This window comes from Ursus arctos, unplaced genomic scaffold, assembly GCF_023065955.2.
Source record: "Ursus arctos isolate Adak ecotype North America unplaced genomic scaffold, UrsArc2.0 scaffold_36, whole genome shotgun sequence".
In the NCBI taxonomy this organism is placed as follows: Eukaryota; Metazoa; Chordata; class Mammalia; order Carnivora; family Ursidae; genus Ursus; species Ursus arctos.
The window spans coordinates 2,189,415-2,202,952 of NW_026623050.1; the positions used below are offsets into that span (position 1 = coordinate 2,189,415).

The following is a 13,538-nucleotide window of genomic DNA, read 5'->3' on the forward strand; positions in this document are numbered from 1 at the left end:
TGAAGAGTAGAGCTTCATTTTCTCAAGGATTACCAACTTTTTGGGAAAAGGTCACCAATGTCATCTTCTAGCTTAATTCAGTGACCTACTTTCAATCCTGTCTATCCTAATTTTTCTAGACACTGATAATTATTTTCTTCCTTTGGAAACTCTTTCATCCTGATTTCTGGAGTTACTATTCTTTTCCTTCCTTTGCCAGTCTTCATTAAACCCTCTGGGTTCTACAGATCTCCTATCATAGATATAGACACAACTTGGGTATGCTCAAGACTTGTTGATGGCGCACCAAAGATGCAGAAAACTTCTTCTATCCTTTATACTTCAAGTAGCAGACTTTTAGAAAATTTTTTGTATAATTCTAGTTAGTTAACGTACAGTGCAATATTAGTTGCAGGAGTAGAATTCAGTGATTCAACACTTACATACAACACCCAGCAGACCCTTTAATCAAAAGGTCTAATCCAGATCTTTACAAGACATCCTTAAATTGGCATTCTGTTATATCTTGACAATCAATGTATTTAAAATTCTGTATCACACTTTTGCTTCACTTTCCATCTTTCACTTGTACTTCTGTTCTCTTGGATGTTTTTGGAAAAGCTTTTATTTCTCCTTTTCCTCCACTCTTAAACTTTGTATAATGAAGCTCCAACTCATTCTCAAACCTTTCCCTTCGTGCTTATATACAATGAACTAATTCTTATTTTACTAGGTGATTTAATATTTGGTTATATACTCTCTTGTCTTCTCATTGCTTAATGTATATATGATTCCCTTTTTAACTGAATTGCAAACTCTTCAGAAATGTAATTTCTTAGGCATCATATAGAGTTCTCAAAACCATAAACATCTGCAAAATTCTTACTGACTGAAGATCTGGAAAAAAAATCACTAATGATAAAATGACTTTTTTTTTTAACCTTTTTTATCTGTTATAGAATTATAGATACAGAGCCAATGCATATATCCCAATTTTCTCTTGAAATCACTGAAAGTGAATCTTAGATTTACTTGCCTTGTCCTCCAAGTGCAATTCCAAAAAGCGTAGATAAGCAACAGGTGCAAATGCATCAGCTGAATGTGTGACCACCTCTGATGAATCCCTAAAACACAAAAATTTTATAATGCGCTTATTTACTACATAAATTGTGGCAGACTGCTCTCTGCTAGTGACTAGAAGAGACCAAAAATCCTCCTTTTGTATTTATTTCCACTTAAAACAATATGTAGTGGTTAATATCTGTTTTTAATAATCCAATATTTAGTTGGGAAAAGGATCGAGAATGCTAAATTTACAAGAAAAAGTAAGGAAGCTTTTGTCTTTATAATGACACAGTTCAACTTTCAGGTTCACTCAAAGCTCTCTGAACAGTTTTGAGACTTAAATTCCTATTCAATTTCATTTTCACAAATTTGCTTGGTAGGGGCTAACCATTAAACAATAGCGCTTTATCTTCATTATTCCTTTCATTTTCAAAAGGTAATTCATTCAGTGTTTCACACAAAATCTCAATTATCCTTCACAAAAGCAGTACTGGTGACGGTTTTAAGCTCTAGGTGAACTCTTCACACTGCAATATCATTGCTATTAAAATTGATTGTCTGACATAGTAATTACCACATTCAGGTAAAACGGTATGAACTGCTTGCTGGCACCATATGGATATATGTAAATTAACTCAACTTTTATCAAAGATACCCTGTAAAGCACATATGAATAACTAAGATTATGTGTGAAGTTCTAATAACTAATTATTTTTTATTGTTGTTTATTAAGAAAGCAATAGTGTTTTGCATTTCAACGGAAATTTTAAAAATAGAATTTCCCCATATCTCTTTAATGCCTTAGGAACTAGTTCTATTGTTTATATTAATACATTGTTAGCATTTTAACCTTTGTAGAATAGCAAAACAAACTGTTACTTTATTTGACTTTGCCATAATCTAAGGTATTTTTCAGTCAACTTTTGTAATGTAAAGTTATTTAGTAGCAATAAAAGGAACCTCAAAATACTTGGCTCCAAAATATTAAATTTTCATGGACAAATTCTGTTTATTTTCCCCTTTGAAAGATCAGAGATAGAGAAAAAAATGTTTGATGATTAAAAAAGTCAACTACCATTCATGAACCTTTAATATCAAATATGCCTCTGGTTAATGCTTAGGAAAAAATAACATTAAGAAGGGCTTCTGTGACATTACAAGGGAAGCAACTTATGTTATAAAAGAAACAGAATTATTAAAGAGTCAGGATCCTGACAGAAAAATATAACCTGCCTTCACAGACTACATCAACCAAAAGATATCTTTGGTATAATAAGGAGGAGGAGAAAGAGAAAGTAAAGAGCCCTTGCTTTCTCACACCTGCCCCTCTGGCTTGCCAGCCCTAGTCTTGTTTTTTCTACTCACTCCAAAATTGCTTGTTCTGGTTGTATCTTGGCTAATCGATCAGATTCAAATTCCAATTCCTATGTACAACCTAACTCTTACATTAAATTTCAATCTCCCTGTTCCTGATCTCAGCCTTGGAAACTGTCCTTGAACCTTAATTATGCCTAATCTAGGCAGCCTGGTTTTGATATCCTTGACAATGGAGTGCACCAAAACTATAATTAACCTGGAACCAATGCTATGTCATTAGAAAGGGTTTCAGGCCCTCCCTTCTCATGCCAGTTATCTGCACTAGGAACAGAAGGTTGACAGCAAATAGCTCTTTTAATTAATGTAATTATTGCATTCTGAGTAAAGATTGTTATCCAGAGAAAATATAGAATATTCTAAGCACTAAATAAAGAAGAATATGATTTTTATGGATCCTATTAAACCCATAATCTCTAATTGACTAACACCATTTCATTCATTTATACAAAGCCAGACAACTGGAAGAGACTAGATCTCAAATGAACAGTTTTTAGTTTCAAAAAGAATAATGCCACTTTTGCTCTTCTTCTCCCTTTCAGAAACTCAACTGAAACTCAACTTTCAAGGATCTTCGGCTTCTGTCTGCTTCATGGATTTCTCTGAAACCTAGAGTAGGATCTGTTGGAGTATCCTCAGAGTGACCCAGAAAATTAAGACAAATTGTGCCACGGCAAAAAAGCTTTTCAGCTGGCTACTCTCCTCCCCTTTCCCTGTTAATGCAAATAGTCAGTCGGGGCACTACCTCTTATATAACCGAGGCTTCTCTGTAGCCAAGGGGGTTAGCCCATGTTCCCTTTCACTGCTGCATTAAGCTTACCCCTAGATACAACTTCAAAAGGACAGTTGAGTCAGGTCAGGGTCCCAAGGTGTGAGGTCAGGCCCTATCCCCCTCACTTAAAAACAAAAAAAACCTGATATTATCTCTTGAGACAGCCATGGTGTTTGTTTCTACCTTTCCTCTAAGAAGACACCTGTATACAGATATTCCCTGTGACTCACACTCATCCTCATAGACATCCCCAGTATCATTTCTGTGAAGCCTTCCTTGACATTTTCCAACAGTCCTAGTTTTCTCCTTTTATGTGCTTTCATAATGTGTTCACAGCCTTTTCATTGCACATCCACTACATTATAATTATGTGTTTGTAGGCTTGTCTTTCTTCTTAGAGAGGGACCAAGTTTTGATCACCTTTGTCTGACCCTCCCCCACCTCACCCCTCTCGGCTCAGTACAGAGTACATTGCCTGGTATTCATCAGACATTTGTTGAATAAATGGCTGTACAGTGAAACTTTGTTAAGTATCTTCATATTACACACTAACTATTGAACTCTCACAAAGCCACACTGATTTTTTAATTACCTATCTTCTCATGAATACATACTTCCTCATATGTGTACACTGCATGTATACATGTACATATACACATATAGACATGCTCACACACACCAAGAATACCATATGCTATCGCCAGCATAATAAAGATAACATTTAATAGGTCTAAAAATTTAAATATAAGGAAAATAGTTCATAAATTTCAATAAACCCCAGGTAATACAGGATAGATGTCAGAAGATAGATAAGCACTTGATTCATCCCCACTGCTAAATGCCACATTGTGATGCCCTGCACTGAGTTATGCCTTGAGTGGGTAGAAAACAGGAGTAGGTGGGAAAAATGAATACAAAGTGTTTAACCATAGAATTTAGTACTTCCTTCCTTCCCTCCCTCCTTCCATCCATCCCATGTATAAAAACTTTACATTAGTAGTATAGTAATATTGATAACTCAAATGGAAAGATAAGGATGTATCAAATACTGACATTTTGAAAATATGTTCATTAATAGAAATCACTTTCATTAAGACATTAAGAGTTCAGTTCTTGTGTCTGATAAACACACATATGTATTTTAAAGTAAGAAGTAATAAGAAAGTAGGCTCTTTATTTGAGGACCTACAATTGTCCCACAATTATCCTCCTTTCATAAAGCCTAAGCTGTAATTCTTCTCAAGTCCTCTCAGAAAAAAATAAAATAAAACCCCAAAAACCTTTACTTTCTGATCTAAAAAATCTCTATCTAGAAGTGAGTAATCACACACTAATTGACATGAAAAGTGAATTGTAAAATGCTCTAGTTAGAAAATTTTTAAATTACTTCCAGACAAAGACTGCTATATCAGTCTTCCCTACAAGATTTTAAAAATGTTAATTGGGGCAAAATGTGTCTTGTAATAAACTTCCAGAACCACCCCGATTTCTCTAAATTACTTCATTATACAAAAAGTATTCAATCTGTGTTTTTGGGGAAAAAAAGCCCTAATAATAATCAAGTCATTTTGCAAGTAAAAGTTTATTTTTTCTCCCCTTAGAGGTCATCTTCTTTTCATCCAAAAAATTTGAATCAGGGGCGCCTGGGTGGCTCAGTTGTTAAGCGTCTGCCTTCGGCTCAAGTCATGATCCCAGAGTCCTGGGATCGAGCCCCGCATGGGGCTCCCTGCTCAGTGGGAAGCCTGCTTCTCCCTCTCCTGCTTCCCATGCTTGTGTTCTCTCTCTCACTGTCTCTCTCTCTGTCAAATAAATAAATAAAACCTTTTAAAAAAATTTGAATCAGACATTTGAAATTGGATTCCTCGTAATCAATTAGTTTTATGCCAATTGTGGCAGACCATAGAACAGGAGAAATTTTAATTTGTCCAAAGAATGAATTCAAAGTTACAGGATCCAGCATTATTAATGGTCAATTATTAACAAACAGTTACAAGAACTAAACTTATCTTTTAATTGTTTCATCTCTAAATAAAATAACTTTCATTTATATACAGTTTTAGAATGTACAATATATATTGCTCTCGGTATCACATTTAGTGCTTATTAGGTAGCTATGATAAGGACATTTTCTATTTAAAAGAGGAGAAAAGATTTTATATGTAATAGGTGACATGCTTTCTCCACTAAACTAGGATATGTCCCACCTATGACCTCCAATTATAACCTAAAAAGGAACACATACAAGTAAGTGAAAATGGGATAAGTAAAAACAACTAATAAATGACAAATTAATTCAAAAATATTTAACAAATATTTATTAGTGACAACTATGTGTTCTAAGAGTTCAAGAATGAGAACATGCACTAGAGGGAATGGCAGCAAAACCCTTTAAAAATGGAGGGATTTTTCCAGCATAGGAAATACAGCCAGTAGTCCTGCAGTAGCACTGTACGGTGACAGACGGTGGCCACACTTGTGAGCAGAGCATAACCTATACACTTGTCCAATCACTATGTTGTAGACCTGAAAGCAGTGTAATGTAACATTGTGTGTCAGCTATAGTTCAATTAAAAAGAAAAGAAAAAAAAGGGAAGACTTAGCAAAGAGCAGAAAAACAGGAAGGCAAGCTAGAGAAAAGGCATCAGGTAAGAAAGTTATGAAGATAAGCTGAGGCATAGCCCATGAAGAAAAAAGCACAGAATATGCTTAAGCATCAAATTAGATGAGCGATGAACTGATAAATGAGTACGAATGAAAAGACAGTGCCTCCTCTGTGTTCTCAAGATACACACCTGTATGTTGGCACTTATTTAGTTGATTCTCCTGTCTCTCCTGTTACAGGAAGAACTTCTACACAGCAGAGCAGTAGCTTACAGAGTTCCATCCACATAATTCACCTCAATGAATGATTATTCAATTGAACCGAACAGCTCATTTCAGCACTAGAGGGTTCTAACATACCTCCCCCGACATCCTTCTCTATAATAGCATGACTAATTTCTCTCATGCCATTGTCTCGGCCAAACTTAGGTTTCCCTGCCTACAAATGATGTCTACAAAAGTTTTTGTTTTCAGATCTAAAGCACTACAATAAACAGACCTTCTGCTTATGTACTGTAGAGCAGTATAACTCTTATAATTCTAGGTTGGTCATAAAGACTTCTAGGACCTCAAGTTGTCAAGTAAATGGGAAAAGTTGTGTTCTTTGGCATTTTTCTCTTACCATGCCTTTTTTTTTTTTAAAAAAACCAATTTAGTTAGTCCCATATTAATAAGTAAATATACTGCAAGTTCCCCATTATACTGTAATTTCACCCTTGCATGGAAACACTCTTCTTGAATAATGAAAACAGTATTTTCTTATAGAAGTAAGACCTAATGTACACTTTATTCATTCATTATTTTGTGATCACAGTAGCCAGAAGAAATATCTCCCACATATGAACTTATAACTTTTATCCCTTACCATCTTCTGTCTTCCACTCAACCTCTGAAGGCAGGAGCTATTTTTGAACATCAATGGTGCCCAGTAGAATGCTTTAGACACAATAGGTACTTGATAAATATTTGCCAAATAAATTATTCTGTCAATGATTATTAATGGAAAAGAAGTTAGAAGAACATGAAAGAAGTATGAGTGGATGAATATTACATATTTGATAATGAAAATGTCTTGGCCATGTTTCAGTATATAAATGTATTTTTTAGAAAATTCACCTAGAGTTGTCTTAATTTTTTTTTCTTTTTTTAAAAAAGATTTTATTTTTTTGTCAGAGAGAGAGTGAGAGAGCAAGAGAACACAAGCAGGGGGAGGGGCAGAGGGAGAAGCAGGCTCCCCACTGAGCAAGGAACCGGATGTGGGACTCAATCCCAGGATCCTGGGACCATGACCTGAGCTGAAGGCAGACACTTAACCGACTGAGCCACCCAGGTATCCCATTTTAATTTTCTTAGATCACTCCTCCTCTCATTATTAATAAGTACAAAGAAATCGCCCCTTAGTGGTGAACATGTTGAAAGTGTCCCCTCGATACAGGATGCCAATCTTTCATTACATGGAGTTCCTGAAGTCAAGCATATTTCTGCCAATTTTTCCCAAGAATAAGAGTTTAGGAAAAGTAGATAAAGTGCTCTCCTAGCATAGGAAAAGAGCAACACAAATTAGAGTACAGATAACAATGTTAACAGACTGAAAAAAGTACGTCTTGTTTTTCACTACACTAATTTTAACAATCTATGGCAAAGAAATCACAGTGCTTGCCATAAACTGAATTCACTCAAAAACAAAGTTTATATGTAAAAATAACCCCAAATAATAAAAGAGAAATGTTTAGCATTACTATTCCAAGTTTAAAAGCCAAGAAAAAGGAAAAAGAGGATGGAGTTAATGGAACCCACAGGCTACTGATGTGGCAGTTTATCAAATGTAGCTGTAATGAAAGATAAATAATACAGGCGATTCACGCTTCATGAAGGGATGAAAGTGTCAGTGTGTAGGTACCAGGTTTACTGCAGGGCACAATCAGCAAGTAAACGAAAGTGCAATGTCTAAAAAGTTTATAGCCTTCTATGAAGGCCTCGTCTTGTCAGGTATTGATTTAGGTATTCAGACGACTTCACTGGTATTAAACAAATTGAGTGTTTGTGAACTTAGAGGACACGTTCTATTTCTCCCAACAAAAGTTGCCTCAAGCTTAATGTTAAAGTTGTTTCCATCACTTAAATTTAAGGAAAGGGAAGAAAATGCCGAAATGATATCTTACACAATTATTTTCTTCTTAAATAGAGGGCAATCCAAAGTGAATGTTTCATATTCTCCACCTTCTCCACAAACATGGACTCCGTACTTCTTAGAAAGCTGGAAATAAGAGAACAACAACAACAAGAACAACAAAAACAGGAAACTTAAAATTAGACAGCAAAAATTCTCAATATTATTTTTTCCTAAAAAAAAAAAAAAAATCCATGCAACAAACTTTAATTCCAAAGTAGATCACAAGCTACAGGAAAATAACTTTATATTTCTACTTAAAACATGTGTTTAAAGCCATTTGAAAAATGTTATCATTAAAGCACAGGAGTTTTAGTAATCCCCAAATCCTTATAAAAAGATGTAAAGGGCCAACATTTTATGTATAACGAGAAAATTTAGAGATTACCATAAATTTTAGGAATGACACTAGCTTTAGATTCAAAGAAGACTAAGGAGAGTCATTGGGTAGTAAATGAGGCTGTATGCAGCCAACTGTGCTTCCCACTGCCCTCTGACCTACATGTGAATGGGGGAAAATAGCTGTGTTAAGAGCATTTCTTGGAGACACAGAGAAAGCAATCTAAGGACTTTCCTTAGGCCTGTGAACAAAAGGGAGTCACAAATATGGTAATTACGTTTGAGGTTATTATTAGTGAAGTTCCAAAGGTACTGAGAACTAATGAAGTTCCAAAGCTGTAGATAAGCCTTAGGAAGGTCTAACTCTAAGAAAGGTTGGGATAGCTTATCATGTTGTCTAATTAAACCTGAAATTAAAAAACAAGCAAGCAAGCAAAGAAACAACAAACAACCTGTAATCTGCATTAAATATAAGCTATATTATTTAAATAATCCTGAGACTGAGAGTAAAATAATTTCTCATTTGGCTGGTATACGGCTGGAATCAGTGCCGGGGAACACTCTCACTGACTGTGTCAGAGAATCTTCCTGTTCTTGTGTTGAGGCTTTATTACTATGTTCCATCTCCTTCATTCTGAATTTCATAGCTTCCCAGCTTACAGCCTTTTCTAGCCCAAAATCCTCATTGCCCAAAGGAAGAGTGACTCCATTGATGTTCACTATTACTGCCAGTGCTGGCACTATGGCCTAAGTCTTCAGTTTTATTTGAATAGTTATGCATTTATTTCTCTGGTTATTTTTGTGGTTGTCCTATAATTCTGAATCCATTACATTTAAACTCTTGACTATGTGCCCTTAGGGACTTAAAGGATGGATCTGTGAGAATTCTACTGCTCTTTTCAACAATCAGCAGTAATATGAACAACACTGTAAAGCCAAACGGTAAGAAAAGTGAGGGAAAGAAAGCTGGGTGGCATTTTCTATATGAGTTCACAAGAGCAAAGCAGAAATTTTCACCATCTTGAGTCATGAAGTAGAGAAGCAACAAGACAGAATTATGGCAGTTGGTCCTTATGGGAGCAGATAACAGGAACAGATTACTTTACCATATTAAATCAAATTAAATTAATATCTGCTCTGCAATAAAAATGTAGAAATAACAGGATATGGGTTTCAGGGATGTTTCCTTGTTCTGCTAACTGGAGTTTGTCCTCTCTTTTGCTGATATCCCTTTCACTGGTCTTCCCATTCCAGCAACTTCCACCAAATGAACCTTCTGATCTCACCTTTATGGTTAGTCTTTTTATGAGGGAGTATACCTTGTCAATTATTAGCTTCCTTTTACTGGAAAATTCTTTACTTAAGCTTTGCATAATTTCTATAATCTACCACCAAAGAATAACTGGATATTTAAATTAAAGTTGGCATGGCTGTTATCCTACTGAAGTAGTGCTATTAGTCTCTAGTAAAAATAATACAAGCTGCTATGTTAAACCAACATATTATCATTATAAAAAGACTTCCAGTACTCAAAATCTAAAATTTGTACATATCCAGTGATATTTTCAGTTCACACAAAATATTTCCATAATATTAATTCATATCACTTCTTCAACCAGTATTTACTGAACAATAATCATTAGGCAGGTCGTGTGAGATGAGGAAGATCTGAAGGTAAGCAAGACAACCTCCCTGGTCTTTTGAAGCTTATCAAATATACTACACCCTATATTTCAACACCACATGATAATGAAACAGTGATGTAGCTTCTATAATAACACAATCTCTTCTCCCTTTCTGTTTCGGAGTCATCAGCAAGAACACAGATTCTAGGTCAAGAAATCTGAATAAAAAGCTCAGTGGTTTCTATTGCTGATGAACCAAGAAGTATTCTTTCTGACTATGTATCCTTAGAATGTCTTTTGCAGCCACTCTAAACTCTACTAGCTTCAAGCTCTAATGGACGTAAGTCTTCAGAGAAAAATCCATCTTTACTGGCTTACTTTCAGCCAGCTTCAAGACCACCTGATGTTCTGCGAAAATCTTCTGAAGAAGTGAAGCCCATGCTAGTCAACCACTTGTTGTAATGCATCTTCTGCTAAGACATAGCACTCTCTTAGAAATCAACATCCTTGTAGCACAAAAGCATGATATATGCCCGTTATAGAGAGGGTCCGTTTAGGGAAGTAGAGAATCAGATGTGCATATTCCAGAAACATGCTTGTGGTACAAAATATTCAATTTAGTTTTCTAAAGCCTATTAAGTCTGTGTTCCTAATACTTAACACTGTTCACAGAAAGTTGCAACTTTAGTCCTAACGTGTCTCAGGTCTGTGTCTGGTTTCAACTCAAAATTGCCCTTATTGCATGCTAACACTTAATCATTACAAATACAGTTTTGCAATTCCCTTTGATAAGTTTCTCTATCAGTCTTAACTGTTATTGAAAATGCTAAATAGGTAAAAAAAAAAAAAAGAAAATGCCAAATAGGTAACAGTTTTTCTAAAGTTTAGTTTCTCACTGAATTGTCATGATTTTTTCCATAATTTAAATACACAAAATAGCAATCTATATTTTAAAGTAAGACACAAATATTTTTCATATTGTCTATTTCTTCACCAAGGTCTAATATTCATTAATGATTAAAATATACTTAAGTTTCAGTTAGTATGTAAAAAGTAGAAGTAGACAGTTATTCTCACTGTAACAAGCAAAAGTACGCCAGACAGGTTACAAAATAATGCTTTTTTCTTTTACATATGGAGAGCTGAGAATGCAAAGAAGTCTGAGTGAACTGAACTCCAGATCAGGGTGAGGCTTTCCTAGGTGAGTTAAGATCAGTAGCCACCTTCCTAACGGGCAAACAGCATACTTCCACAGATGAGGGATTTCTATCAGTGTGTGTAGAAAGCAGCCAAACACATGACCATCTGTGGACTTCTGTGATGGCTTATTAGAGTCCTGAGGAGACCCGGAGAGTCTCTATAGCCTGCCAGTTCTTTCCCAAAGGCCTTAATCCAGTGCACATAGCGGCTACATGCAGAAAGCTGGGGCCAGGACAGAAGAGGAGAGAGAGATTCCTTTGGAAACATCTGCTCCTTGAGTCTTTTCTACTGAGCTTTCACTGTGTCAAAGGCTGGAGACAGGGAAGAAGACTAAGATTTTTTTCCAAGGCTTGGAAGGTCAGGAAGAAGGCAAGGAAAGGCTCAGAGCAATAAACCTGTGAAAAGGCACAAAACACTGGTGGCAGGATAGTAAAGCAGGGGGAGAGGGAGGGAGGAAAAAAGGAGAGAGGGAAAGGAAAGAGATGGGAGAGGAAGGGAGGGAAGGAAAAGGAGAGAGACAGACAGAGACAGGGACAGAGATATCTAGACTCACTGAAGCATAGATCACAAGCCCTGATGAATGAAGAGACCTGATTACTACTCTTAAAGCATCTGAAATAGTAGTAACCTGAAACAAAATGCAACTCAGATCAGACCCAGTTCAACTGGAGATTAAACAGATAGACACCCCCGACTAGCTGTCAGACAGAGGTAGGAATGTCGCTTTTAAGGGGTAAATATTATTTACTTTAGTCTCTACTATTCTTTTTTATTTGGTATCTACCATAAAATACGTTAAAAAAAATAAGAGATGTCAAAGAGTGAAAACTGTGACGTATAACCAATAGAAAAACAGAAAAATAGAAACAGACCCAACATTAATCAAATACTGGACTCAGGAGGCAAGGACTATAAACAACTATTGTAAATATGTTAAAGGATTTAGCCAAAAAGATGGATCAAATTCATGAACAGAGAGTAGTTTCAGAAAAGATGGAAACCAGGGATAGACAGATCTAAGTTCATATCCTGGCTCCAACACTTATTAGGCATAGGACCTGGGATAAGTTACCTAACTTCTCTGAATTTCCATTTTCCTAGGTAATACCTACGCTTATGGGCATGTTGTGACTGTTAAAACAGATAAATGACACGCAAAGCTTTTAACTCAATCCCTAGTGCAAAAGAAACACTCAATACATGGTATTTTTTCTCTCTTAGGTTAATTTGCCCTTCCCTTGGGCCTTCTGCTTTTTTATCTATATACACCCCTCTTTGAGGATTATGACCACTACTGTATCTATTACTTCTGTGCAAACGGTTCTCAAAGCAAAAATCCTAGCCACTGATGTCTCTCCTATATATTAGTCCCCACTCAAAATTCTTATCGAGTATTTTACTTGGGAGCCTTGTTGTTTTAAATTTAACATGAATAAAACAAAGTTCTTGATTTTTTTTTTCTCATAACCATTTCTCCCTGATCAATTCTCTATTTCTATAATGGTTCAATCACACTAAGAGCTTGAAATACTGAAGCATTTAACTCCTTTCTTTCCTTCTGTCATTCCTTCTGCCACAGAGCCTACATTTAAAAATTTTTCATTAATTCATTTATTGAATCAACAAATCTTTACTCAGTACTTACTAAGTGCCAGATCCTCTTCTATATACTAGTGACATGGCAGTAATTAAGATGGATAAAGTGAACGTCTTCTAACATCCTTCATGATCACTTCACACTTGATCTATTTACAGTCATCTCTTGTCTTCCTGCTTAGTTTTCACACCTCCCAATCTATCCTACATATCATCACCACACTAACTTTCCTTAACTATAAATGACCATGGCACTCATCTTCTTAAAACTTTTTGGTGACTATTACCTATTCAATAAAAATCAAACTCTGTAGACTGACAGTCAAACACTTCAGCCATTTGGTCCCATCCTTTGCATGGCTATAAAGATATAAAGCCAATACAATAGATAAAATAAAATAAAAATTCAAAAGGATCTTGACTGGCTGAAAAAAAATACTAAATCTTATAATATGAAATATAAAGTGACAAACCCCAACATTTAGTTTCCTTCTCTTCAACTTAAAAGGAATTGTCCTTGTTACTGTCTGTGGGACTATCCTGTGCTGCCTTGTGATATATTTCTGCACTGTATCACTATGTACCTCCTGAACTTGAAATTTTTCATGTGTGACTTTTTCTCATAAAACTATTTTCTAGATCCCTTAGATGCTCCCCTAGCAGTGTGTAGGACACAATACTTAGTGACCAATTGGGGCCCTGCTTACGGTCCAGATACCCATTCATGCTCCCAGAAAAGGGCCTGATAGACATAAACTGATAGTTCTAATCTGAACCAGAAATAAAGCCACTCCTAATCAGAATTACCAAGTAAAAT

At 35.7% G+C, this 13,538-nt stretch overlaps 1 protein-coding gene across 8 annotated transcripts in view; it reads right to left on the reverse strand.

Annotated features, from left to right (window-relative positions):
* DPH6 (diphthamine biosynthesis 6) overlaps positions 1 to 13,538 on the reverse strand; it is a 428,870-nt gene that overhangs the window by 274,406 nt on the left and 140,926 nt on the right. For all 8 annotated transcript variants that reach the window (XM_057306216.1, XM_057306211.1, XM_057306212.1 and 5 more), the window contains exons 7-8: positions 7,954 to 8,048; positions 1,016 to 1,103 (exon numbers count right to left, since the gene is read on the reverse strand). In XM_057306216.1, the coding sequence (XP_057162199.1) occupies positions 1,016 to 1,103; positions 7,954 to 8,048 (183 nt within the window). The remainder of the gene's footprint in view (positions 1 to 1,015; positions 1,104 to 7,953; positions 8,049 to 13,538) is intronic.